The 27,615-nt window shown below is 41.7% G+C and overlaps 2 protein-coding genes across 3 annotated transcripts; one reads left to right on the forward strand and one right to left on the reverse strand.

Moving 5' to 3' along the window:
* Positions 1 to 2,200: 2,200 nt before the first annotated feature.
* Positions 2,201 to 6,976, reverse strand: NDUFB1 (NADH:ubiquinone oxidoreductase subunit B1). Of its 2 annotated transcripts, none has more exons than XM_035107249.3 (3): positions 6,931 to 6,976; positions 5,733 to 5,877; positions 2,201 to 2,284 (listed from the first exon to the last, which is right to left on the reverse strand). In XM_035107249.3, exons 2-3 carry the CDS (start codon positions 5,870 to 5,872, stop codon positions 2,248 to 2,250), a joined length of 177 nt encoding a protein of 58 aa, XP_034963140.1. In that variant the 5' UTR covers positions 5,873 to 5,877; positions 6,931 to 6,976; the 3' UTR covers positions 2,201 to 2,247. The 2 variants fall into 2 exon arrangements, with proteins under 2 accessions (XP_034963140.1, XP_034963147.1); XM_035107256.3 differs by lacking the exon at positions 6,931 to 6,976 and adding an exon at positions 6,675 to 6,789.
* A 336-nt stretch (positions 6,977 to 7,312) lies between these two features.
* Positions 7,313 to 24,821, forward strand: CPSF2 (cleavage and polyadenylation specific factor 2). The gene is made up of 15 exons (XM_035107236.3): positions 7,313 to 7,437; positions 9,654 to 9,808; positions 10,831 to 10,990; positions 11,112 to 11,217; positions 11,734 to 11,863; positions 14,444 to 14,559; positions 15,344 to 15,531; positions 16,168 to 16,458; positions 17,097 to 17,197; positions 18,221 to 18,421; positions 19,110 to 19,262; positions 19,816 to 20,041; positions 20,996 to 21,298; positions 23,966 to 24,100; positions 24,275 to 24,821. The coding sequence occupies exons 2-15, from the start codon at positions 9,660 to 9,662 to the stop codon at positions 24,365 to 24,367; spliced, it is 2,352 nt and encodes a 783-aa protein (XP_034963127.1). The 5' UTR covers positions 7,313 to 7,437; positions 9,654 to 9,659; the 3' UTR covers positions 24,368 to 24,821.
* Positions 24,822 to 27,615: the final 2,794 nt, after the last annotated feature.

Raw genomic sequence — 27,615 nt, forward strand, 5'->3', positions numbered from 1 at the left:
GGATAAATAGTACATATCCTTAAAATTAGGATTAAAATTCTATTGCAGAGATGTTTGAGAGAGAAATAACAGCCTTAGATGCATGTTTCATAGTTGTACCTGCCACTGCTACATCACAGGTTTTGTGCTAGGGCCTATCAAAAGTTTATCAAAAAATTGGAACTCTCTGCAAATATTAATGAATTCTGTATTCATCCATAGAAGTCAGGATCCTTGTGTGGATTGACGAGAAGTGATTTGCAGGGTGGGGTGGGCGCTTTATGGCATGTGATTACATTGTTATTAACTGTACATGTTAGGCTCATTGAATAGTTATGTACATTATTGGTCAAATTTTCATTATTGCTTCATGCCATCAGTTCAGGCTGGGTCTACACTGATATAAAAAACGCTAAGAAAAAGTTATACTATATACAGTGGTACCTCGGGTTACGAACGCGATCCGTTCCGGATCGCAGTTCGTAACCCGAAAACGCCATTTTGCGCATTCGCAAAGCGCTATTTTTGCTACTTTCATGCTTTGCGCATGGCGCTTCTGCGCACGCGCGCACGGCGAAAATACTTCCGGGTTTGCGCAGTTCGTAACCCGAGGTGTTCACAACCCGAGGTACGACTGTACAGTGTTTCTCCGAAAATAAGACACCATCCTATATTTATTTTTCCTCAAAAAAACACACTATGGCTTATTTTCAGGGGATGTCTTATTTTTTTCCTCCTTCTCCTGCCGCGGCCGGCATTGCTGCTGCGCCTATTACTATGTCTTATTTTTGGGGTATGGCTTATATTCCTTGAATGCTTAAAAATCGTGCTACAGCTTATTTTCTGGCTACGTCTTATTTTCGGAGAAACTGGGTAGCTCTCAGCACAATTTTCCATTGACTGCTGTACAGCGCGCCCTAGAGTCACATTTTCATAACACATTTATGTTATAACTCACCAGTCCCGTCTTTTTTAGAGATTGTGTGTTATTGCAACTGAGTCCTATCATTTTAGGTATTTTTATCCTTCAAAAACTGCTGCCATCTTTGCACATGTTGCAAGAAGCTATTTTTGCTGCAGCCCCACAAGACTTCAAGGACACCACCATTGTACTGATAGCCCATGGAGCTATCAGTACATGAACAGCCCAACTCTTTGCAATGAAAGAGGAAAGCAGCGTTCTGTTAGTAGAGTGGGTTTTTGTGCTGAACCAGTGGTCACAGACACATGACCAAGTGCTTTCCTTTGGCAGTTCCTCCCTCAGTTGTATGATGGCCAGGGCATGATCAGTTTCACCCAGCAGTATATTGAGTGTGAAACCGCCACTGCTCCAGAGTCTCTCTCCCACCAGTACCCGGCTGTTTTGTTTTTCCTTTGCTGCGCAGAGCACTGGTGGCAGGAGGGACTCAGTAGCAGCCACAGGTTCATTCATGATATAACACTGAGTGAAGCCACCATCGCGGTCTGGCCCTCATACCGGTCCAGGCAATGTATCAATACATCACCCAGGCCTAACCAACTATTTCCAGTGTCAGGTATAAACTTATCTTTTTCCAGGCTTCTGATAGACTGTGATGATGAAGTTTTGCTGTTAGCTTTCTGCTGCCCTTGGGAGAGGAGCAGGAGAGAGGATATTATTTCCTGTATTTTTTAATGAACTGCATATGTTTTTGTGTGAATGTTTCAACATTACAATGTATTTTTATTTATGCTGCAAGTCATTTTGAAACTTCTGTGAAACAAATGACTAACAAGTCTAATAATACTCTGAAAATGACTTTGTTGGTTATCACCCCCCTTTTTTAAAACTCCAAATGTCTGTTTAAGTGGAATGTTAAGACATTTCTTTATTTTAATGGAATGAAAAGGGCCCTGCTTGATCTCCCCAGAGAAGGAATTCCACAATTGCAGCATCACCACCAAAAAGGGCCCGTATCTAGCATCTACCAAAATGTTTTATTTTTCTGTTGGAAGCCGCCCAGAGGGGCTGGGGAAACCCAGCCAGATGGGCAGGGTATAAATAAATAAATTGTTATTATTATTATTATTATTATTATTATTAAATTGTATGGCCAATTGAAGTGTGCTTGAGAGCAGGGTACATGCTTGCTCATGCACAGAGAGATACCGTAGTCCTTCAGGGTTACACTTTAACTGGCTGGAAAGTGCCCATATATTTCTTCATTTCCTCATTTCATTTGATAACACAATCACACACTTCTTATAGATACAGATTTAATTATCTGGAAGCATTTCTCATTTAATACATTATCGCCATGTGACTTCTTCTCCAGGTTTCAATTCCCTGTGAAAAAGAAATAGAGGGCCACAGAATTAGGAATGAATTATTCCAGAACACAGCTTATAAATCTAAAACACGTTCTGTTAAGTAATTAGATGCTTTGTAACTGATTTGGAAAGCAAGACTTAACTTCTGCACTGTTATGTCCACTACTTCTCAAAGACATGAATAAAAACATCATTAAAAACAACAACCACCTTCAAATCAAATTTGTGTAAACAATTTCCCTTTTCCCTTTTATTTAATCAAAGGCATTTAGGTAGTTGTCATTACCCCTCACATCTCCCCAAATTGTGTTCATGACTCATGGCTCTTTATACAAAACTGACTATCCCATTTTATCTTTGTATGAACCCTATGAAATAATTAGGCTGGGAGACAGAGATTGGCAAAAGGTTACCCAGTGAGCTTTACAGCTGATTGGGGACTGAAGCCTAGCTAACTGAAATAGGGGAGATCCACTGCAATGTAGCCCAAGCAACCTGCGAGTTGATATTGTGCAAATGGTTGCACACAAGCTGGTCACAAAGTATAATTTCAGTAACAGTGCTTGGGCAACGTTTTTCACATGCACAGGTCACCCATTTGTACAATTTGTACCTATTTCGGGGGGTTGGCAATAGAAGTGTCGGTCACTTCTATGTTCTACTGAACATAAAGAGAGTCTGCTAGATCAGGCCAATTGCCCATCTAGCCCAGCTTCCTGTTCTCACAGATCCCTGTGATAAACCTTCAAATGACCCCAGCACAAGACCACTTTGCCCTCTTGCAGTTTTCACCAACAGGTATTCAGAAGCATTACTGCCTGACTATGGAGGCTGAACACTGCCATTAGGGTTAGTAGCCACTGATACCCTGTTTCTCCGAAAATAGGACGTAGCCATAAAATAAGCCGTAGCAGGATTTTAAAGCATTCAAGGAATATAAGCCATACCCCAAAAATAAGACATAGTGATAGGCGCAGCAGCAATGCCGGCCGCAGCAGGAGGAGGAGGAGGAAAAAATAATACATCCCCTGAAAATAAGCCATAGACGGTGTCTTATTTTCAGAGAAATACGGGTAGTACCGTACTATCCTCTATGAATTTGTCTAATTTTCTTTTAAAACCATCCAAGTTGGTTGCTATCACAGCCTCCCAAGCCTTTAAAAAATCTGTTGTAGTTTTCTCTGTGTACCCTGTTTCTCATATTTTAAGGCATCCCCATAAAATAAGCCATAGCAGGATTTTTAAGCATTCAAGGAATATAAGCCATACCCCGAAAATAAGACATAGTGATAGGAGCAGCAGCAATGCCGGCCACGGCAGGAGGAGGAGGAAAAAAATAAGACATCCCTTGAAAATAAGCCATAGTGTGTTTTTTTGAGGAAAAAATAAATATAAGACGTGTCTTATAATATGAGAAACACGGTACCTCATTCATCCAAGATGAGAGATGTTATCACCAAGGGAGAAGGTTGGTTGTTTTTATTTTCACCCTTGTTTTAGAATGCCCTCTCCACAGTGGTTTAGATGTCCAGTACAGTGGTACCTCGGGTTGCGGACCCAATCCATTCCACCCCGAAAAGTCTGCAACCCGAGCGGCGATAGGAGCGCATGCGCGAAAGCGCAATAGAGCACTTCTGCCAATCAATCTGTATAAGTCAAAAGAGCCTAACACAAAACCTAAATGGCTCTTTTGACTTACTGCAGATTGATTGGGCCATGCCAGCCAGGGTATAACTGGACACAATTTTGAATAATAATAATAATAATAATAATAATAATAATAATAATAATAATAATATATTTATACGCCGCCCATCTGGCTGGGTTTCCCCAGCCACTCTGGGCAGCTTCCAACAGAAAAATAAAATACAGTAATCTATTAAACATTAAAAGCCTCCCTGAACAGGGCTGCCTTCAGATGTCTTCTAAAAGTCTGGTAGTTGTTTTTCTCTTTGACATCAGATGGGAGGGCGTTCCACAGGGCGGGCGCCACTACCGAGGAGGCCCTCTGCCTAGTTCCCTGCAACTTAGCTTCTCGCAACGTGGGAACCGCCAGAAGGCCCTCAGTGCTGGACCACAGTGTCCAGGCAGAACGATGGGGGTGGAGACGCTCCTTCAGGTATACTGGTCCGAGGCCATTTAGGGCTTTAAAGGTCAGCACCAACACTTTGAATTGTGCTCGGAAACGAACTGGGAGCCAATGGAGATCTTTCAAGACCGGTGTTATGTGGTCTCGGCGGCCGCTCCCAGTCACCAGTCTAGCTGCCACATTCTGGATTAGTTGTAGTTTCCGGGTCACCTTCAAAGGTAGCCCCACGTAGAGCGCATTGCAGTAGTCCAAGCGAGAGATAACTAGAGCAGGCATCCCCAAACTGCAGCCCTCCAGATGTTTTTGCCTACAACTCCCATGATCCCTAGCTAACAGGACCAGATGGGAAGATGGGAATTGTAGTACAAAACATCTGGAGGGCCAAAGTTTGGGTATGCCTGAACTAGAGCATGCACCACTCTGGTGAGACAGTCTGCAGGCAGATAGGGTCTCAGCCTGCATACCGGATGGAGCTGGTAGACAGCTGCCCTGGACACAGAATTGACCTGCGCCTCCATGGACAGCTTTGAGTCCAAAATGATTCCTAGGCTGCGCACCTGGTCCTTCAGGGGCACAGTTATCCCATTCAGGACCAGGGAGTCCTCCACACCTGCAGTTTCAGTCCCATTATGCGGCCTGAATCCCAACAGGAAGGGATCCAAATGGTCCGGCGTGCCTGGAGTTGTTCAGCAACCACTTGCTCAATCATCTTGCCCAAGAATGGAAGATTTGAGACAGGGCGATAGTTGGCCATATTGGCTGCATCTAAAGATGGTTTTTTTCAAGAAACGGTTTAATAACCGCCTCTTTCAGCGGGTCTGGGAAGGCTCCCTCATGGAGAGAAGCATTCACCAACCCGCGAAGCCCATTGCCCAGCCCTTCCCGGCTAGCTTTTACAAGCCAGGATGGGCAAGGATCAAGGAGACAGGTGGTTGGTTTCATTCGTCCAAGCAGCCTGTCCACATCCTCAGAGGTAACAGATTGGAATTGATCCCACACAACTTGACTAGACAGACCTCTAGCACTCCCCCACCCCTGCTCCCACAGTGGTCTACCTCTTCCCGAATCTGAGCGACTTTATCTGCAATTTTTTTTGCAAAATCGTTGCAGGAGATCATGTGGCCCATGCTGGGCCCCGATGGAGCAGGTGGTTCCACTAAACTGTGAACCACCTGAAAAAGTCTCCTGCTGCTGTTTTCTGCAGATGCAATAGAGGCGGTGAAGAAAGTCTTCTTCGCCGTCGCTACCGCCACTTGGTAGGCTCAACATTGAGCTCTAACCCGTGTCCCGTCAGATTCAGAAAGAAGCAGGTCTGTTGTTGCAAAATAGTGTTAATATCCTATCAAATAACACGTCAGTATTTCACTTAACTAACCTTTGAAATAACTTGCTTTTGTTCCTGAAGAGCGCCATTTTCTCATCATTCTTCCTGTCCAAGTAACACCCCACCACAAATCCTATGGGAACCAAAGTCATGGCCCAGTGGTCTCGCACAAGTTGCAGAATATTCACCATAGTTACTAATAAGAAAGAGAACCAAAAATAAAATAAAATCAACAGATAACTTATGGATGCCTGAAACATTTAAGCCACTTGTAAACAGTTAAACAAAAACCAGAAACATCCTAGAATAAAAAAAAATTAAGGCTGCAGTCCTATACCAACTTACCTGGGAGTCAGCCTCATTTAACACAAAGGGACTAAGTAGACACATAGATAGAGTATGCTTGAATCTCCTACACTGCAAATCAAGTTTAACTGAATGTCCACAAATTCTAGTGCTTTAATGAAAAGGGAGCAAAACCTTTCCTTATGCACTGCATTCCATCATGCATAATTTTAAACATTTCTGTTACAGCTGAAGAAAAGCCTCCCATGATCATAAGGAAGGCCAATTGAATAATCTTGCTCTCAGTGGCCAACCAGCTGCCTGCGGGAAGCCTGCAAGCAGGACCTACGTGCCACTTGCACGTGCACCTACTTGCCCTCCTTGTGGCTTCCAGCCAGAGGCGAAAGAAACTAGGCTTTATTTCACCCACGTCAGTTCGGTACACGCACAGGCTGGCAGCCTCAATGGCGTCCCTCTGGAGGCTTCACCCGGGGCAGGAAATAAACAAACAACCCCGGCTAGCCCCCGACCCCCATAGCTACGGCACTGCTTCCAGCAACGGGGTAGCATTCAGAGGTGAGGCAACCAGGACTGGACACGGCATTTCAAGCGAGGGTGCCCCCATAACTTTGTGTAAAAAATGGCAGCCAGTCTCTTCGTAACAAAAACACGGAATTTGCCTTTTGCTGCACCCCTGGGGGTACACACCTTCACCCCAAAGTCTTGCCGCTTGTCAGTCGCTGCTGGTTCCTACTCCGTTGGCGCCACTGTGAAATCCGTGGTTTTCCGTTCCTTACTCCTGGCTTAACACTGAATCGCAATCGCCCCCTTTTTATGTTTTGTTTTTACACAGTCTGGAGAGACGCGCTAGGAACTCCTTGCATTCCACGCCCCCGTTTTTTTCTCGTTTTAACCCCCCCACCGCTTTTTCCCCCACCGCGCTCTTAATACGCCTAAACCTTACCTGGCCTGAAAGCCTACAAGCGCATCACCGACCTGAGGGCCTCAACCAACCAAGGACGCTTAGAGAGCCGCGCACTGAGCCTCCGGTGACCAGAGCCGGAATGAACCATTCACCGAGCCGAGAGGGGTAGGCGGCCGAAATTTTCTCCGCCGCTCGCAGAGGGATTCCTTCTCCATGGCTTTGAGACTTTTCGAGACTCTGCTTAGAACTCCAAATGAACATCAGGGGCGGGGGGGCATCTTCATTAATCCAAGTTCTCTCCTTCTGGTTCACCCCCCCCGTAAACGCCTCTGATAGTACAGCCCGCTCCTTGGTTCGCTTTCAGAAGCGGCGGAAGCGGCTCCCCCGCCTCCTTCGGCGCGCTCGCCGGTTGTTTCCTCTCGGGCCAAAATGGCGGCGGCCGCTGGAGAGGAGTGTGGCTGAGGCTACAGAGTCCCCCGCTTTTTCCCCTTTCCCCTTCCTCCTCCAGGCTTCCACTAGGTTTTAGGGGGGCCGGGAGTTAACAAGGTAAGGTTGCAATGAGTCTAGCGTGCTGGGGAAGGGAGCAAAGAGGCTTCCCTCCGCTTCCCCCAAAAGTGGCTTCGCATACACTCCTTGGATGAAACATGCATGATTAGTTCCCAACCCGTCTCCTGGTGGAGGATTTGAAAGGGCTACCACTGCAGGGCAGGTGGTGGAATGCAGGTCTCGTTTCTGTGCAGTTGGGGGGGGGTGATTCCTACATTACCTTTCTCCTTTCGCATCCAGACCCTTTGCTGGGTGTCTGAGCCAAGTCTTGGAGAGACACGATCTTACACACATATATGAGGGATCAGAATGCATAAGTGACTTAGTATGTAAAAACAAAATATCAAAAGGTGGCATCCCCATATCTGTTAAAAATCCTCTAGCTGACAAATCTAAGGAGACCCTTAGCTGGGGTATTTCTTTAATTGATGACATATATATCGTATTCTTCCTTCCTTCCAAAGGAGCCCAGGGCAAAGAAGAGAATAAGCTCCATCTAACCTTGTATTTGTCGGGAAAACTATTGGCAGAGTGGCCTTATTTTCATGACAAGGGTTGGGGAGTAGTTTAACTGGTAGCATTCACACTAAACAGAATTCTACGTCAAGTGGGACTGATGGGAGTTGTAATCAGTTTTTAGTTGATTGTATTTATAAATCACCTTATACAGTACAGTGGTACCTCGGGTTACAAATGCTTCAGGTTACAAACGCTTCAGATTACAGACTCCGCTAACCCAGAAATAGTACCTCGGGTTAAGAACTTTGCTTCAGGATGAGAACAGAAATTGTGCTCCGGCAGCAGGAGGCCCCATTAGCTAAAGTGGTGCTTCAGGTTAAGAACAGTTTCAGGTTAAGAACGGACCTCCAGAATGAATTAAGTTCTTAACCAGAGGTACCACTGTATAACCAAAAGGAGCCTCAAAGCAGTTCACAAAGATTTATTAGAAGTCCAAAACACCTGGAGAACACCAGGTTGGGGAAGGCTGACTGAACTAGATGGTTCCTTTGTATTGCCTGTCTTCCCAGCTTTTATAGAACTTGAGCATCTCTTTTGACTTCTTTGCATTCTTACAACTTAAGACATAATTGATTTTTATTGAATTAGAGGTGACTAAAAATTCTAATGCAGTAATAACAACAACAACAACAATAAATGATAACAAGGCAAGTGGAGTGTGCATGGAGGGAGGACTTGTATATTGCAGTTCCCCATCTGCTTTCATTTTCAGTTAGTTGCAGCTTATTGTTATGTATGAATCCAAAACTGATAAATCTGAATTATGGTTTTGCAAAACATGCCAATGTCATAAACTACAGTTTGAAGATGGCATGTTTCTCTAAACAGGGGTGTGGAACCTGTAGCTCTCCGTTTGTTGTTGCACTACAACTTCCACCATCCTTTTCCACTGGCCATAATTTGGGATCTTTAGTTCTGCATTTCTAACCTTTCCTATATCTAGAACTTGATACAGCTAAGACCTCTATGGCCATGTTCACATGTAAGGAAAAGCCAGTTTCCTACTTAATGTGAACTTACTGTGAATAAGTAGCATGCTTCTGCACACTACCTGATTGTTGATGCTTCACACCTCCCCTGGTGTAAGCAAGATAAACAGACCAGGAAGCCTGGACTTGCCATAACACCCAACCCAGAGAGTGTGATTTGTTCCCTAATCTACAATTATTATAAGAAGAGCAATGCTGGATCAGACCAGAGGCCTATTTAGTATCCTCTTCTCACAGCCACAAGCAAGACCTGAACACAGCAGCAGATTCTCCCCACTTGCACTCCACAGCAGCTGGTATTTGGAGACTTGCTGCCTCTGACACTGGAGGCATAACATGGCCATCATGACTAGTAGACATTGATTGTCTTATCCTCCATGAATTTGTCTAATCCTCTTTTAAAACTGGTCAAGTTAATTGCCAAGCCAATAACAAACCATGGCTGAAGCTGGGCTTGAGATCATGTCTTGTTGGAGAGAAGCCGCAACCCCTGATCTGGGTGTAATGGGAAACCAATATCAGGTTTGTTTATCTTGTTTGTGCCATGAAAGGAATGAAACAGGAGTAATCGGGCAGCATGCAACTGGCGTGATGTTTATTCACAGTAAACCATGATCAGTTATAAAGTTCGAATTATCATTATGTGTGAATGTAGGCAATGGCAAAGTCTTTTCAGCTTTGTAACACATTTTATTCTCTTTTGGGAAGGAAAAAATGACTTCAATTATCAAGCTAACCACCCTTTCAGGGGTGCAGGAAGAATCTGCTCTGTGTTACTTACTTCAAGTAGATGAATTTCGCTTTCTGTTGGATTGTGGCTGGGATGAGAATTTTTCTATGGACATCATTGATTCCCTACGAAAGTAAGCTAGAACCTGACTTTAATTAAACTGTTATTCCTTTGCAAGCAAGCTAAAAAACAGATGTAATTATTGCATGCTTTATATCCTGATATAAGGAGACATCAATTGTTAACATGTTTAGAGGGATAGAGCCCAGTAACAACAAGAAGATCAGAGAGAGAGAAGAACCAACTAAGCTGTTATAATTAGACATATTTTCCCTTATTCATGCAATGTTGTGCGCATGGAACAACTATTCAATGCATGTGACCTACTATGTCAGGGGTCGGCAACGTGCGGCTCATGGGCCAGATCCAGCCCACAAAGACTGTTTTACCGGCCCATGAGCCGCCCCCAAACCGAGCTGCCCACTCAGCGAGTCCCCAGTGCAGCACGGGGACTCGCCGAGCGGCGCAGGAAATTGCATCTGCGCACGTGCAGATACCGGAAATCACCTGCGCATGCCCAAACGCCAAAAATCGCTTCTACACAGGCACAATTTTTGGCGTCTGGGCATGCGTAGACGCAATTTCTGGCGTCACGCTGTGCCAGTCCGGCCCATGGACGATCTTCGCGGAAGTGATCCGTCCCATGTACTATGGGGTCCCATGCATGTGAAAGCAAAAGCTTTTTGCCTCTGTTAACTTGCCCATTTGTTCTGATTTGGTTCCAAGGCCTTATCTTAATTTTTGCCACACAGCTTTTTTTAAATGAAACATTCTAACGTATGAAAACAATGGCATGGGAGACTTTTGATCCAGTGGAAAATCGTACTGGCAGAAAGGGGAAGGTCATTTTTCACTGATTTCAATACCCTTTCCCGCTTTTCAGAAGATTCCCCAATTCTGCAGTAAAGATTTTCAGGGGGCAAAGGGAGAAATTGGCAAAACACTGTTCACAGGGTGCTCCTGCCTGCTGTTTGGATTAAGACTATGGCAGGTGCAGTCTTTCATTGATGTGCTTTCTTCAGTCACTAAAACACTGCAATTTCTCAAATGATGGAATGGCATGCAATTTTCTCCCTTATTGTTTTTCTTTTATAGACATGTGCACCAGGTTGATGCTGTACTTCTTTCACATCCTGATCCTTTACACTTGGGTGCACTCCCATATGCAGTCGGAAAGATGGGGTTGAACTGTGCTATTTATGCAACTATTCCTGTCTACAAAATGGGCCAAATGTTCATGTACGATCTCTACCAGGTATAGTTCCCTTGAAACTTATTTTTCCTTCCTTTTTTATATTTTTACAAACATAACTGAAAAACTCACTGAATATGATCGTTATATCTTAAGAATAATTTCATGTTCTTTTGTTTGGTAGTCACGTCACAATACAGAGGACTTCACTTTGTTTACCTTGGATGATGTGGATGCAGCTTTTGATAAAATACAACAACTAAAATTTTCTCAGATTGTCAATTTGAAAGGTGAAGAAATAATATTTTAAAGTAATGATCATTGTATTGTCTGTAATTTGCTGTTCATTTTGCTCAAACCCAGATTTTTCTGTCTTCAGAAAAATAAGCCTTGAAAATGGTTGTATGGATGTCAAATGAAGAACTTTAGTCAAAATGAATACTCTGTTTTTAGCAGATTTAACATTCTGCTTGCATACTTCTTTTAAAAAAAATCTTTGTACACTTCTCCAAGGTTAGGAGCTCTAGAGCATTTCATGGGCTTAGTTGCCATAAAAGGATAGTTCACAAATCATTTTCTTTGTCATAGATGTAGAACAGCTTTGTAAAGTTCATTTGTGCCTTGGGAAATACTGCAGAACAAGTTGCTTGTGAAATGCCATTTTAATGTGACTATAACTTGACAATAATGTGACTATAATTTGACTGTAACTTAAATACTAATGCCATACTTTTCACCTGAGATTACTATGTTCTACCACAAACCTTATTCGTCTATGACTGATATGCTGCTCTCCATTCTCATAGGGAAAGGTCATGGCTTGTCCATCACACCATTACCAGCAGGCCACATGATAGGAGGAACAATTTGGAAGATAGTTAAAGATGGAGAAGAAGAAATTGTTTATGCAGTTGACTTCAACCACAAGAGGGAGATGTATGTACACAATATTGATATCGCCTACTGCTGGTTAATTTTATTGCTTAAATGGTTCTGATTTTTAAAGACGACGAGAGAGATCCAGTGCAGTGTGAGTGGGCATCCATTTGTGCAACAGGGCTTCTTGTTCTCCCTCTTACAACCCCCCACTCCCAAAATATTGAGGGACTTTATGGAGCTGATTTTGGGGGTGATGGGCTGTCAGGGTGAAAAAATAAATGGGCAGTTCTGATGCACAAGTGGGTGAACATTATAGAAGTTTGCTCATACAGCCTTTTTTAAATAGAGCACTGCAAATAAGGCTACAGAAATTATTAGCCTGCAAACACATTATGCCCGAGTTCATTATATGTGGAATATCAGTGACCTGAAAACCAGCTCATCTTTATTTTGCAAAGCATTCCAGTCCCTGTAGATAAGTGCTTATTTACAGGTCTGAATCAATAACAAGAATTTTTCATGTCTCCAAGTATGTGGCAAGGATTGCATGGACTTGCGTTATAATGTAAGATCAGTGTTCACTGGAGAAATAAATGATCCTCTTTAAATTACAAGACTTAAAGTTTTAAAAATATTTTGAAATGTAACATAGGTGAGAAAAGTTTGAAGATTCTCTAGGTAAAGGTAAAGGGGCCCCTGACCATCAGGTCCAGTCGTGTCCGACTCTGGGGTTGCGGCGCTCATCTTGCTCTATAGGCCAAGGGAGCCGCCGTTTGTCCACAGACAACTTCCGGGTCATGTGGCCAGCATGACAAAGCCGCTTCTGGCGAACCAGAGCAGCGCACGGAAACGCCGTTTACCTTCCCGCTGGAGCGGTCCCTATTTATCTACTTGCACTTTGATGTGCTTTCGAACTGCTAGGTGGGCAGGAGCTGGGACCGAGCAACGGGAGCTCACCCCAATGCAGGGATTCGAACCGCCGACCTTCTGATCAGCAAGCCCTAGACTCTGTGGTTTAACCCACAGCGCCACCTGGGTCCCGTTGAAGATTCTCTAGGTAGCAGCAAATGCCATTTTTAGCTATCTGTTTTAAGACAAATCCTAAACAATCAAAACCACTTTCCTTAAATCCCATTTAAAAATAAACTGCCTTACTGCATGAGAGAGGAGCTGTCTCTTATATTGAATTTCTTGAAATAAGTTGGTACATCTATCAATAGTACTGTTATAGTGTTACCTATGTTCTAAGTACAGATGTAAATCCCAAAATTTGCGTATGCAAGTTTGTATGATTCACATGGAGAGTCGTAGATTGGGTTTATTTATAGGAAGCTGCTGTGTTCTAAATTCTCTTTGCGGGTTTTATTACAATGCTATTTTCATACTTAGGAATGTTCACAGCTGATTTTTTAAAAAAAGAAACTAAGAATAAGGCATATGGAACAGAGTGAAAATGAGGAAATGGGTAAATTTCTGGGCGACCAGTAAATTGAAAAATTATAACTTAAGAAGTACATTGATAAGTGTTGAGATCCTTAAATGAGAATGAGTGCAAACCCCTCATTGTATAGTCTTACTTTTAAAAATTATGGCACATAGACTAATGCTCAGTTCAAATTGTCATCTTGCTTGTTGTCACTGAAGGCTGACAAGAAGCAAGGAGAAGTGCAGAGAGAAGAGATCCTTCTAATTCTACAGTTATATAATTCTATGATTTGCAGTCTGATTATAGTAGTTTTGTTCATTTTTAAGGATAGTACACAGTTAAACCATCCTGTTAGCACAAAGATTTCTGCTTGCACAACAGGACAGCCCACCTCACCTTGCTCCCTGCCTCTGTGCCTGTGCTCTCAAATCTGTTCCAGAGGCAGAATGTTAATTTAGCATTTCACTGGATTCTACCCTAAGCAAATAGATCAAAATACTACAGTATGCCAGTTACATCGATCCTTCCTTATGCTGTTCTCTGCTTGGCTTTTCTGCCCATATTTTCATTAGGTGTCATCCGGTGGTGTCTGTCTGCTAGTGTTTTCTCCAGTGTTGAGGGACCCTCCAGAGCAGATTGAAGCAGGGATGGGAGGGGCTGCAGAAGGAAGGAGAGAGCAGGTGAAGTCCCATTGCACAAGCAGAAATTTACTTGTGCAAAGTTGGATATCACCAAAAGTCTATTTTAGAATCCTTGTGATAACAATTGACTGATTCTGCCTGTAAAACTAGGTTTTAATGTATGCTACATAAATAATGCTGTATGTCATGTAGAGTGGGACCTTGGTTGTCAAACTTAATCTGTTCCGGGAGTCTTTTCGACTCCCGGAACTGTTCAAAAACCAAGGCGCAGCTTCCAATTGGCTGCAGGAGCTTTCTGCATTCAATCAGAAGCCATGTCGGACGTTTGGCTTCTGAAAAACATTTGCAGATCGGAACACTCACTTCCGGGTTTGTGGTGTTCAGGAGCCAATTTGTTCGGGAGCCAAGCCGTTTGACAACCAAGGTACCACTGTACTTGTGATTAAAGTGATAGCAAATTTTGTTGTTACGGAAACTAACTTTATAAAAAAATTCTGTTACATATTTAATTTGATCATCACCTTTCTTTAACTAAAGCACTGCAATTGTTTGATGTAACTTCTCTTTTAGCCATTTGAATGGATGTTCCCTGGAAATGCTAAGCAGGCCTTCCTTGCTTATCACTGATTGCTTTAATGCTACTTATGTACAGCCAAGACGGAAACAAAGAGATGAACAGCTACTAAGTATGTATTTTTCCATAGCAGCTGGGAAAATTCAGTTTCTAATAGAATTTTAAAACCTAACTTCCATGTGGTGCTCATGAATATTATAAGAAAAAGGAGAAACAATAGTCTTTTTCTCTGGATGAGATTGTGAGTTTCGCACACACACATGCACACACCCCAGTTGAATAGATTTCTAGAAAATTAGCAGCTTAAGATGTTTATAACTTTAATTTGAAATTGCATATTTTGTGTGTGTGTTTAAAGAAAGCCTTTAACACACTGCATTAAAATCAACTGCTTGTAAGTTCCCTCTTTTTCAGGAATTAAGATTAATCTGGCGACATTCTAGGGACTTCTCTCTTGTGGGCCCAGTGCTATATTTTAAATAAATATATATGTTAAATAAATGCATTCAATAAATAAATCATATGGTGAAGCCCAAGACTCCCTACAGAGTTCTAGGAAGTGTGTAAAAACATTTCTTTTTTTTAATTCTTGGGGGAAATAATTTAATTTGGAGTATTTAACTATTTTCCTGAATATGGAGTTGTGAATATGATTTTTAAAAAACTTTATCCAATTTTAATGTAATGTGATGTGAAATTATATTGTTTTTGAGAAAGCAGTTACTATTATTTAATTAGAATCTGATTTGGAAGCCACGTGTAGATTAAAACATACCGTAACCCTTATGCTAATAGGGTTTTCCTCTGATTATTAAAAGGAAATGATTTATATATATACATATTAATTAGGATTCAAATGCTGCCACAAAACTAATACATTGTTTTCTTTTTTCCAGCAAATGTTTTGGAAACACTGAGAGGTGATGGAAATGTCCTAATTGCTGTGGACACTGCAGGCAGAGTTTTGGAACTTGCCCAATTGCTTGATCAAATATGGAGGACAAAAGATGCTGGTTTAGGAGTCTACTCTTTAGCACTTCTAAATAATGTCAGCTACAATGTTGTGGAATTCTCAAAATCTCAGGTTGGTTTTGATAGCAGAATATTAGACTGACTTCTGTAATTATATCAAGCCTTTGCCCATGTCCATAGTATTTTACAGCAACACTGTGTTGCTAACCACCTGAATCGCGCTAATACAGAATAGGTATTTATATTATCCCACATTGGATAACTTAAGATCAAGGAGAACAGTGGGTAGTAAAAGTGGAAAGTCCTTCTTATACTATGACTTGGGGTAGCCAGTTGGAGTAGAAAGTGCTTACAGCATGTAGGCCAGTACAGTTGTACCTTGAAAGTCAAATGGAAGCCGTCCTGTAAGTCTGTTCGACTTCCAAAACATTTGGAAACCAAAGCATGGCTTCTGATTGGCTGCAGGAAGCTCCTGCAGCCAATTAGAAGCCGCGCAGAAGCCCGGTCAGACGTTCGGCTTCCACAAATAATTTGCAAACCGAAACAGTCATTTCTGGGTTTGCGGCATTCGGGAGGCAAAACGTTTGAGAACTAAGCTGTTCGAAAACCAAGGTAAAACTGTAGTCTGATGCCGTATTAAGTAGTTTCATATGTTTGCAAGTACTATTTAAAACACTATTTAAGCACTCTTTTCTACATAGGTGTTGCAACTCAGTACAACTTGCTTTCCCCCCCTTCCCACATACAGGTTGAATGGATGAGCGACAAACTGATGAGATGCTTTGAAGATAAGAGGAACAATCCTTTTCAGTTTCGTCATCTCTCTCTCTGTCACGGGCTTGCAGATTTGGCGCGGGTTCCTAGTCCCAAAGTTGTCCTTGCCAGCCAACCAGATCTGGAATGTGGGTTTTCAAGAGATCTCTTTATACAGTGGTGCCAGGACCCTAAAAACTCTATAATTTTAACATATAGAACTACTCCTGGCACACTAGCACGTTTCCTAATAGATCATCCCTCTGAAAAAGTTACAGATATAGAGGTAAGAAAATTTGGCCTGTTCCGGGAGACTGCAGTCATATGGACCATCATGGGAATTTTGCTTGCTTTTGTTGACTAACTTATGTTGGGAAAAAACTGGTGAAAAGAATACACATCTTTATTCATTTGATGAGAAGGAAATACTCTTTCTCCCTCAGCTTCTTTCAAGAAAACAAGAAGTAAAATCGTGTATGGTAAAATAGAGATTTAGTAAGATCATAAAAATATGTGACAACACTTGGGAACTTGTAGGGCTGTTTCGAGCATTATTTTCTTTCATGTGGATACTTAAGACAGTAATGTATGTATGCACCAGACATATGTTTGGAAATGTGCATGATTTCCCATTAATTGTTCAGCTATTTTTTTATTACAAAGAAGGCATGCTTTTCCATTGTCTCCCGAGACAGGTAAATGCCAATGGATGTGGAAGATTCATCTTGAAGACCAACAATTAGATTAAACTTTGTGTTTTCACATATGTGGCATTGCAAATATGATGCCGCCTTTGTGTTCTGATGTTTCTACTTGAATCTATAGTGTTTATCACTCTTTAGGAAATGTGTTGAGAACTCCTGATAAAAGGTTGCCGCTTATGTCAGCAAACATACCCCTTATTTGCACATGCTTTTCTTTTAGCTGAGGAAAAGAGTGAAACTGGAAGGGAAGGAGCTTGAGGAATACCTGGAGAAAGAAAAACTGAAGAAAGAGGCAGCCAAAAAGTTAGAACAGTCCAAAGAGTGAGTACCTGTGGTGGTTGCAAATGGCCTTTTGAGCAAATACTCAAATACTTTGCCGTTTCTACAGCACCAAGGAAAAAGCACTTTAAACAATTCTAAGCTTATTTGATGTGACCTCAGTGAAACTTACAGCCATAATGCCTTCCAGGAGTATCATAAGTCGTCTTGTCATTAACTGAAACTAACGCATCCCAAGATAAGTAGTAACTCCTCGTAACAGTTAACTGCAATTTGAAGATGGAGTGTTGATGTACACTTTGGTATTATGTTCCACAATACTCTTCTAGTTATCTCCCGCTTGGACTACTGCAATGCGCTCTATGTGGGGCTACCTTTGAAGGTGACTCGGAAACTGCAATTAATCCAGAATGTGGCAGCTAGACTGGTCACTGGGAATTGCCGCCGGGACCAAATAACACCAGTCCTGAGAGATCTGCATTGGCTCCCAGTACGTTTCTGAGCACAATTCAAAGTGTTGGTGCTGACCTTTAAAGCCCTAAGCGGCCTCGGTCCTGTATACCTGAAGGAGCGTCTCCACCACCATCATTTAGCCCGGACACTGAGATCCAGCACCGAGGGCCTTCTGGCGGTTCCCTCATTGCGAGAAGTGAGGTTACAGGGAACCAGACAGAGGGCCTTCTCGGTAGTAGCGCCCTCCCTGTGGAACGCCCTCCCATCAGATGTTTAGGGAAGTTTTTAATGTCTGATGCTGTATTGTTTTTAATATTCGGTTGAAAGCTGCCCAGAGTGGCTGGGGAAACTCAGCAAGATGGGGGGTATAAATAATAAATTACTGTTGTTGTTGTTGTTGTTGATGATGATATAGAACTATATGGGCCTAATTGTGTGTGAGCACCCAGGACTGTAGTGTTGTTGGAACTAAGTGGTTGTCGAGCTGGTGTGTCCAGATGACAAAGAGTCCTGGAACCACTCTGAACTTTGTAACATTAGGATAGAAGTATAATATTTTGGTGTTGTTTGCCTTGTGTTTATATGAAACTCTATTTTTGGCTCACATTCTAGAGCAGATATTGATTCCAGTGATGACAGTGATGCTGAAGAGGACGTTGATCAACCATCTGTTCATAAAGCTAAGCATGACCTTATGATGAAAGGTGAAGGCAACCGCAAAGGAAGCTTCTTCAAACAGGCCAAAAAGTCCTACCCTATGTTTCCAGCTCCAGAAGAGAGAATTAAATGGGATGAATATGGAGAGATTATCAAGTACGTGGGAGAAAAGAGATAATGTTTTAAAGTGTTTAAAATTAACTGTGCACCAAGGTAATAGGTGCCCATTTAAAATTTAGGGGAACCTTGCAGGTTCCCATTCAGTGTAGGCAGATGGGATGTGCCAGTGGTCTGACCTAGTGTACAGCAGTTGCCTTTATTGCCAAGTGCTGGTGCTATAATCACACAGAAACTACACCGAAGCAGTAAGCCAAGAACAAACCACCCTAGCTTCCGTTCATAGCTTGTTTGGAGAGAAACAAATGATGAGTGCTGGTTTGTGTATAAAGCTAAGTTATTTGATTTGTTTCCTCCCTGGCATGTCTAAGTCAGGAGTGGGACTTTGGGGCAGCAGGCACTAGCACACTGCTCATTCGCATTCAACCAGGGATGTGAAACCCACGAACCTCCAGAAAAAGGAACCTCTTCCTTTTAAAATATGCCACAAAGAATGCATATTTTTCAATATAATTCTAAAATCGGCAAAACCTTATTTAAAAGGACATTTGTTGAGCCTCTTCCATAGATTTCTGGATGTGTATCAGTGGTCCTTTCTTGAGCTTTGATGTTGTTAAATCTGTTCCTCTTCATTTAGAGAATAGCTATTACGTATATTGTCTTCTTTCACCATAGATGTTTCCTTAGCATTTCCCTAATTAAGTATTGACAACAATCCTTTGTTTAGACCAGAGGATTTCCTTGTTCCAGAACTTCAGGCAACAGAAGAAGAAAAGAACAAATTAGAATCTGGACTTACAAATGGAGAGGAACCTATTCACCAGGATTTATCAGATGTTCCTACCAAATGCATTTCAGCAACAGAATCAATGGAAATAAAGTGAGTGTCTTATTGTTAGTTGCAGCTGGAGGGCGCTATTGGCAGATGAGTAGTGATGGTTAGTTCATTGCAATCTGTCACCTTTTACCAACTGAGACTGCCTGATAACTTGGGCTGGAAAAATTTCCCCATTCCTAATCTATCAGAACACAGCATCTAGATTTTCACGTTCAAAGATTTATGAAAGAAATCGTGTTGATGGCTTATTCTGTATGTTTAACAACATAATGTACATATTAAGAAAACGAATCCCCCTTTGAAGTGAAATGTTGAATCATTCTGTTAAAGTTCAGTACTGTAATGGTGCCAACCTAACCCTGTTTAGCAGAATGAATTGTGAACATTTCCAAACTTTTTCTCAAGGGAATGCTTTGCTTGCATAGTATTTGCATTCTGATTTTGCAGCTGCAAAAAAACAAAACAAAAAAACTTTTCAGTTGAATTTGTTTGGTATTTGTTTTATTGTGGATTTGGATTCGTTTTTGTCAAATTAGTCAATAATGATTGCAAAGATAAATAGCCGAGTTGTTTTTCTCCTTACATTGCATTTTAGAGCTCGTGTTACATACATAGACTATGAAGGGCGCTCAGATGGGGACTCCATTAAGAAAATAATTAATCAGATGAAGCCACGACAATTGATCATTGTCCATGGGCCCCCTGAGGCCAGCCAGGATCTTGCAGAATCCTGTAGAGCTTTTGGTGGAAAGGACATTAAAGTATACATGCCTAAATTGCATGAAACCATAGATGCAACCAGTGAGACTCACATATACCAGGTAAGATTGTAGAATTGGGTTAAAAAAATATTTGGCAACCATCCTCATAAAAACTTGTATTTTTTGTTGTATTCCTAGCTTGTGTTTAATTTAATTTTGTGAACTTCCCTGAGATCTTTTGAGGAAGGGCGGTATATAAATCAAATAAATAAAAATAAGAATAACAACTAGCCAACATGCAATGGAAGTGCTAATTCCTTCTAATCAAGTACCTAATCAGAAATACTGTTCATGCTTGCCTGTGACATGCTGGTTTATTGAGAGAAGATGGTTAACACTTTGTGGGCTAGAAAAGGGGTTTGCATAAACCTGCAAGGCTGCTGCATTCTATTCAAGAATAAGGAAGTGTGTGTCTATGTAGCTACATTTCCTTTGGTGAGAACAAAGCTAACACAAGCTTTTTACCTCAAGCAGTTTTTCCCCTTCTCGAAGTCCCCTATGTGATGTTTTCTCCAGGAGTCTCTTAAGTAGCTGGTTGCTGTTGGTACACATAGCTGTTTACCGGACTCAATTATACAGAAGAAAAGGAGTTGCAAAGACTGGGAAAAAATCTTGCCTGTATGCAACAAGAAACACAACTTGTAAATCCTCAAGATTACTTGGTGGTGGAATGATAATTAACACATACATGCCTAAATTGCATAAAAGTTTTATGCCCATAGCTCTAGGAACAAAAACTTTTAGTTTCATTATGTGATTTACTAGTAGTCTACTTGTCCAAATTTCACCATTCATTTCCACGTTCTTGGAAAGTCTTACTTATTTCCTCCCTGAGCTGTTTTGTCCCCCACACTAGTACCATGATTATAAAAGTGCTATGATATGCTGACCATAAAGTTCTCTTCTTAAGAGCGTGACTTTCTGTTGACTTCAAGCATGTAACGATACTGAATTTAACGTATAAAACAGACTCTGTGGTTCAGTAATATATTTTATATATTTGTTTGTGATTAGGTCAGGTTAAAGGACTCGCTGGTCAGTTCCCTTCAGTTTTGTAAAGCCAAAGATGCTGAACTGGCCTGGGTTGATGGAGTCCTGGACATGCGGGTATCAAAAGTGGACACGGGGGTGATTTTGGAAGAAGGGGAACTGAGAGATGATGGAGAAGATACAGAAATGCAAGTGGACGCACCCTCGTCGGATTCTAGTGCTGTTGCACAACAGAAGGCCATCAAGAGCCTTTTTGGAGATGATGACAAAGAAATATGCGAGGAAAGTGAGATCATTCCTACTTTGGAACCCCTGCCACCGAATGAGGTAGAAAAACTAGTTCCTCAGCTAAGCTCCCCCCCCCAATGCTTTTTATTAGTTTTCTCACTTAATAAACAAACACATACAATAAAGTAACCAAAATAATAAAATGACAACAAGAAACAACCATATATCCATAAGTTCTTACACATGGACTTATGTCACTATATTCTTTATTCCCAATTCCTTTTCTTCTCTGATAGACTTCCATCTTCCTCAAAGTGGGTCTGTTTTGTCTGTTTGTTAAACTGCTTCTTTTATCATTTCGTCATTTCTACTGTTTTCCAAATACTATACTTATAACCCATTTTATGATTTGGGAATATTAAAGCAAATCCAGGTTTTGACTTGGGGGGCACTGGTTTTTTGAGTTATCTCTATAAATTTTCCATTCTTTTGGAACTTTTGGTTAGGCTATCTCCTAATTTTCTCCATCGTTTTTGCGAATTCGAGATATTCAAATAATTTATCCTGCCATTCCTTTTTTGTTGGTACAAATTCACTTTTACAATTTCTGGCTATTTTGTTTGGGATATCTGAATCTAAAGTACCCAAAAGGAAAGCTTCTGGTTTCTTTATGAAGGTTTGCTTAAACATTTTTTTCAACTCGTATATAATATCCCAAAAGGTCTTAATTTTTTTGCAGGCCCACCACGTGTGGAACAGTGTCCTTTCTGCCTGTTTACACCTCCAGCCAGTATTAGATCTTGTTTTGTACATTTTGGATAGTTTGCTAGGAGTTATATACCCTGTTTCTCCTATTTTAAGATGTAGTCATAAAATAAGCCATAGCAGGATTTTTAAGCGTTCAAGGAATATAAGCCATACCCCGAAAATAAGACATAGTGATGGGTGCAGCAGCAATGCCGGCCGCAGCAGGAGGAGGAGGAAAATAATAAGACATCCCCTGAAAATAAGCCATAGTGTGTTTAATAAATATAAGACGGTGTCTTATTTTCGGAGAAACACGGGTAGCACCTCTAGAACATCTCCATTCTTTATTCCATAATCTTTCCCATGCCGGTAGTTGGATATTTTTACCCAAATATTTTGCCCACTTAATCATTACTTCTTTCACTTCCTCATCTTTCACCTCCCATTCTAAAAGCAAAGCGTTTATTTACTTCTCTGCAAGTTGGGTGGGGTATAAACAGCCCACATAAATATTGCTTTGCATTGTTATCTTGTATGCAGAGGAGATTCTTCATATCCAAATAAAGTACACTTAGAGTTGACCCACTGAGATATATCAGTTTCAGTGGGACTACCAAGTATGGTTAAGGGACGTGGGTGGCACTGTGGGGTAAACCACTGAGCCTCTTGGGCTTGCTGATCGGAAGGTCGGTGGTTCAAATCCATGCGACGGGGTGAGCTCCCGTTGTTTGGTCCCAGCTTCTGCCAACCTAGCAGATCGAAAACAGGCAGTGCAAGTAGATAAATAGATACCGCTCCGGCGGGAAGGTAAACGGCGTTTCCGTGCGCTGCTCTGGTTTCACCAGAAGCGGCTTAGTCATGCAACCCCAGAGTCGTTTGTGACTGGACTTAATTGTCAGGGGTCCCTTTACCTTTACCTTTACCGAGTATGGTTAACTTTGGATATGACTCATGTTCTTCAGTGTTAGAATTCAGGGATTTATTTGTTTTTCGAGCTCTTATATATGTAGCCTGGTTACTTGACAAATGGCCTTGCCCTTATATATCAGTGCAATCACTGCAGTAATTGGGAACGGCACTTGTATTCTTATATAGCCCTGAGTTCTGCTCTGGCGACATGGAGCAGCAGACTTTTAGCATAGCAGCCCCAGTGTTATGAAACATACTTCCATTCAGCATCAAACAGAAGCTGACACTTTTGGGATTTCAGCAGCTTTTGAATAATTTTTTTATTCCACCAGGCCTCTCAGAAGGATAATCGTGGTCTGGTTATTGTTGATTTTGGAACACCATAATGCTCTTGTTTTTAATTTGATTTAATAGGCTTTTATTTGCTTATTAGTACATTGTATTATATATTGATTTCTGTTTTGCACTCAGCTTTGACAGTCTTTAGTGACTTTAAAACAACTCTCATATTGCAAAGTCAAATAAATTGTATAAAACAATAAAGAATCAGTTTACTTCATGAACATATGATAAACAGCATAGTTGTGTACATACTACCTTTGTATTTATCGAAACCAGGAATGGCCAACTTGTTCTGTCTGGTTTTAAATGCATTTGCTGTTTTTGTGTTTTTAACAGTTTTATTTATATTATGTGTAAATCACAGAGTTTTTAAGAAGGCGACTAATAAATTGATGAAGAGAATAATAATGACCATCTTCTCCTTGCACACAGTTCAAGTCTGAAAGCAGAACTTTAGTCTTCTAATTGTGCCATGAAGTATGGAAAGGACTGTTGGTACAAAGCACTGGTCACTTCTATGGTCTTATGGGAGTTCCATGCATTGCCCTGAGGTCTTTGGGGGGACAGATTCCTAGTGGGTTTTGTCCTGTGAGTCCAACACAGGACATAATTGTTAAATGGGTAGATTGCACATGATCTCATTTACTTGAGGCTGAATCTTACCGCTTGTATGAAATGATTTTGATGCTTGTAAGAGTATTTTCATCTTTCACTCTTCTCCCCCTTCTAAAACTGTCAATTAACTTCTGTTTTGCACCTTCACAAAAGGTTCTCGGACATCAGTCTGTCTTCATGAATGAGCCAAGACTGTCTGATTTTAAGCAAGTTCTCTTGCGAGAAGGAATTCAAGCTGAATTTGTAGGAGGGGTTCTCGTATGTAACAACGTGGTGGCTGTTCGCAGGGTAAGCTCTCTCTCTCTCTCTCTCTCTCTCTCTCTCTCTCTCTCTCTCTCTCTCTCTCTCTCTCTCTCGTGTGTGTGTGTGTGTGTGTGTGTGTGCTTGCTTGCTTTTATGTGCCAATCATAGCAAATCTCTGTACAGTCTCTAAGTAATTGGATGTAACATGTTTTCTTGCAGACTGAAACTGGACGCATTGGATTGGAGGGCTGTCTCTGTGAAGATTTCTATAAAATTAGAGGCCTTTTATATGAACAATATGCCATTGTCTAAAGGAGGACTGTAAATATGATAGATATGGACATTTTATTTTTATGGAATCCTTCTGCGGCACACATTTGTAAGGGCAATTACCAGCCATTACCAAAGGTTTCCAGCAGAGGAACCCAGCATTGGAACAATATTGGATATATTAAGGTAGCTGTATAGGTATCCTGTACATTTTGCCAGTTTTATTTTTCAGATTTTTGTTAGAAAATACCTGTTAGATTGTTTCACAACATTTCATTTGCAGATATTCTTCTGAGAACTGTTAAAAAAATGAGTTTTATCCAGATTAAGTTAGTTGCACTTAGGTTAAGACATTATGAACTTAACTCCATTGATTTCAGAGGGAGCTAGGTATAACTAACTTTTCCTTAATGGGCTGGATCCAGACTATTTAAGAATGTAAAACATTATAAGTTAATGTTAGATATCAGTTTTGCAATTAAAATATTTCCTCCCATCCTTGATTTTTTTGTGTTTGTGAGGGAATTGTACATTAACTGTTTTGTTAAAACCAAATACGATAGACCATTGGCAGTTAGTCTGTTTCTTGTTAATAGTTTCCTCCCCGAATATGAGAAATCACCAGGAAATCAAAAGTATTTCTTGGTGATGCTTTCAATGTATCTTTCTTCAGTGTTTGGTTTATCCATTCAGCCATTATTGTTATTAACCAACTGGACACTTATGAAAAATTATATGATGTGACGACCCGTGTCCCACTCTACCTTACTATCACTGCGACACAGGAATCCTAAGGGGAAAACACCCACCCTCTGGTCCTGCCGCCTCAAAAATAAACCCCTTTTACTAATGGGTTTCTAAGTAAGGAGAGCCTTCCAGCTTGCGTGGCCTGGTACCTTAAGAAACTCTAGGCTGTCCCCCAGGAATAACCTCTTGCCTCCAGTAAAGGGTCTCCCTCAGTTGGATTTCTCCACTGTAGAAGTTTGCCCTATGCACTCTGGCAACTTCTTGGCACCTCAGGTTACCCTTCTAAGCCTCCTCCGTGTAACTTCAGGACACAAACCACCACCTCCCTGCCTGAGGTGAGTTTGGCCCTCTCTTGAGTCACCACGGCTGTGAGTCCTGGTACCTCGCTGGAAAAATACAGACGGACCTCTTGTTGGCAAAAACAGAGATGAAGTTTTATTGTGTTAAAAACATAAGTGATTCTTTAACGTGTCATTTATTAATTAGCTTTGTTCCAGTTGTACAAAATAAACTCAGTCAAACATTTAACTTTAAGTTTTCCTAGCCTCTTAACTGTCTTCATACAAGCCACCTCATAACATCACACCACACCTTCCTCCCTCTCCCTCCTAACTCACCAAAACCGACACTCCCTCCTTTCAAACCGGGCACAGTCCCGCCCCCATCAGAGTTCTATGCCAGTCAGGCTGGAGGTGGGTTAACTCTTTGCCAGCCGGGCAGAAATAAACATTTTAAAAGTGCTTCAATTTGTCACATATCTCCCCCACCACAAAGACATTGCGTCGGCTTGCTCTTAACTAACTAGAGCAATGCCAAAGCAATGGGCTTGGGGTCCAAAATACTTCAAGGCATTCTATAACATTCATATTACAAAGTCAACTAAATTAACATCTCATAAACTTGTACACAGATAAACCATGTTTGGCTTGTGTCAGATTATAACGCCTAAGCACAAATGTTCTGCTAGGGTTATCACCGTTTCATATAATCATTTGCACCATCGTATACCTCTCAAAAATACCTGGATAAGGCGTCCGCTATGATGTTTTCCTTCCCACTTATGTGCTTACCCTGTGTCTATTACATGAGTTGCTAGGTTGGTCCTCCCTGGGATGTTTGAGAAGATCTGAGCAAACTGAGCAAGGACTAATTTTAACTGCTCCTTTTGCTCTGGGGTCAGACTTTCATCGAATGACACCTCTGCTAGAGTTGTGCCCTTACTTAGCTCTCCCCATCCAGTTAAATGAATTCCTTGGGTCACCTTCCCCTTTACTTGCAACACCAACTTATTTCTGTCAAAATAAGGCTTAAGTAAATTTACATGAAAATTCTTACATCGGTTCCCTTCCCCATCTAACTCTACCAAATAGTTCACCGCCGATATCCTCTCGACCACTTTGAAGGGACCGTCCCACGACATCTCCAACTTCTTTCGACGTCTTGTTCTTAACACGAGCACACTGTCACCGGGCTGGAAAGATCTGTCTCTTGCGTGTGCATCATACCACTGCTTCTGTCGACGCTGTGCCTGCTGCAAGTTGTGAGCAGCTTGCTCCCGTAGCTCTTGAAGGTCGCTCTGCAGCTCCTGTAGATACGTCACAACATCAGGGCTGTCGATCTGCTCCTCCCCTGACCACGCTGCTTTCATCAAGTCTAGGGGTCCTCGTGGCTGTCGTCCAAATAGGAGTTCAAAAGGACTGAACCCTGTGCTCTCCTGCGGCACTTCGCGATAACCAAATAGGAAGTGTTGCAGCCTCTCATCCCAGTCGTTAGGATGATTGATGGAATAGGTTTTTAGCATCCGGCTCAGGGTCGAATTAAATTTCTCCGTCAAGCCATTCGACTGTGGATGATAAGCCGTAGTTTTAACATGCTTAATTCCACAAAGAGTTAAAAGCTCTTCCATGGTCTTGGACGTGAAGGATGTCCCTAAATCTGTTATAATTTCTTTGGGGAATCCCAGCCTTAGGAACACCGACATGAGGGCTTTTGCTACAGTCTTTGAGTCAATGTCCTTTAGAGGTATTGCTTCTGGATAGCGCGTAGCATAATCCACGAGGCATAAAATAAACTTATTCCCCCTTTTTGTAACTCTGGAGATAGGCCCGAGGATGTCCACTCCTACTCTGGAAAAGGGCTCAGTAATTACGGGAATAGACTGTAACAAGCCTCGCGTTTTGTCTGCTCTTTTGCCTGCTTTTTGGCAGATCACACAGGACTTGCAATACTCTTTGATGTCTTTGCCCATCCCAGGCCAGTAAAATCTTGCTTGGATTCTATCACTAGTCTTTCTAATGCCTAGATGCGCTGCTGAGGGTGCGTCGTGTGCCATTTGTAGCACTTGCAACCGGTAAGCTCTTGGCAACACTAACTGTTTCTTCCTTTCCCAAACAGCAGCAGTTTTCCTCCTCCTAGAAATTCTATACAGTCTTCCCTCAATGGTGGTAAATAAGCAGGGGTTCTCCACAGTTACTTCTGCAGTAGGACTTTGTGCTTTACCCCACAGCTCTCTTATAGTTTCATCCTCTTTTTGATCACTCAAG

Source organism: Zootoca vivipara, chromosome 1 (assembly GCF_965207765.1).
Source record: "Zootoca vivipara chromosome 1, rZooViv2.hap1.1, whole genome shotgun sequence".
Taxonomy (NCBI): Eukaryota; Metazoa; Chordata; class Lepidosauria; order Squamata; family Lacertidae; genus Zootoca; species Zootoca vivipara.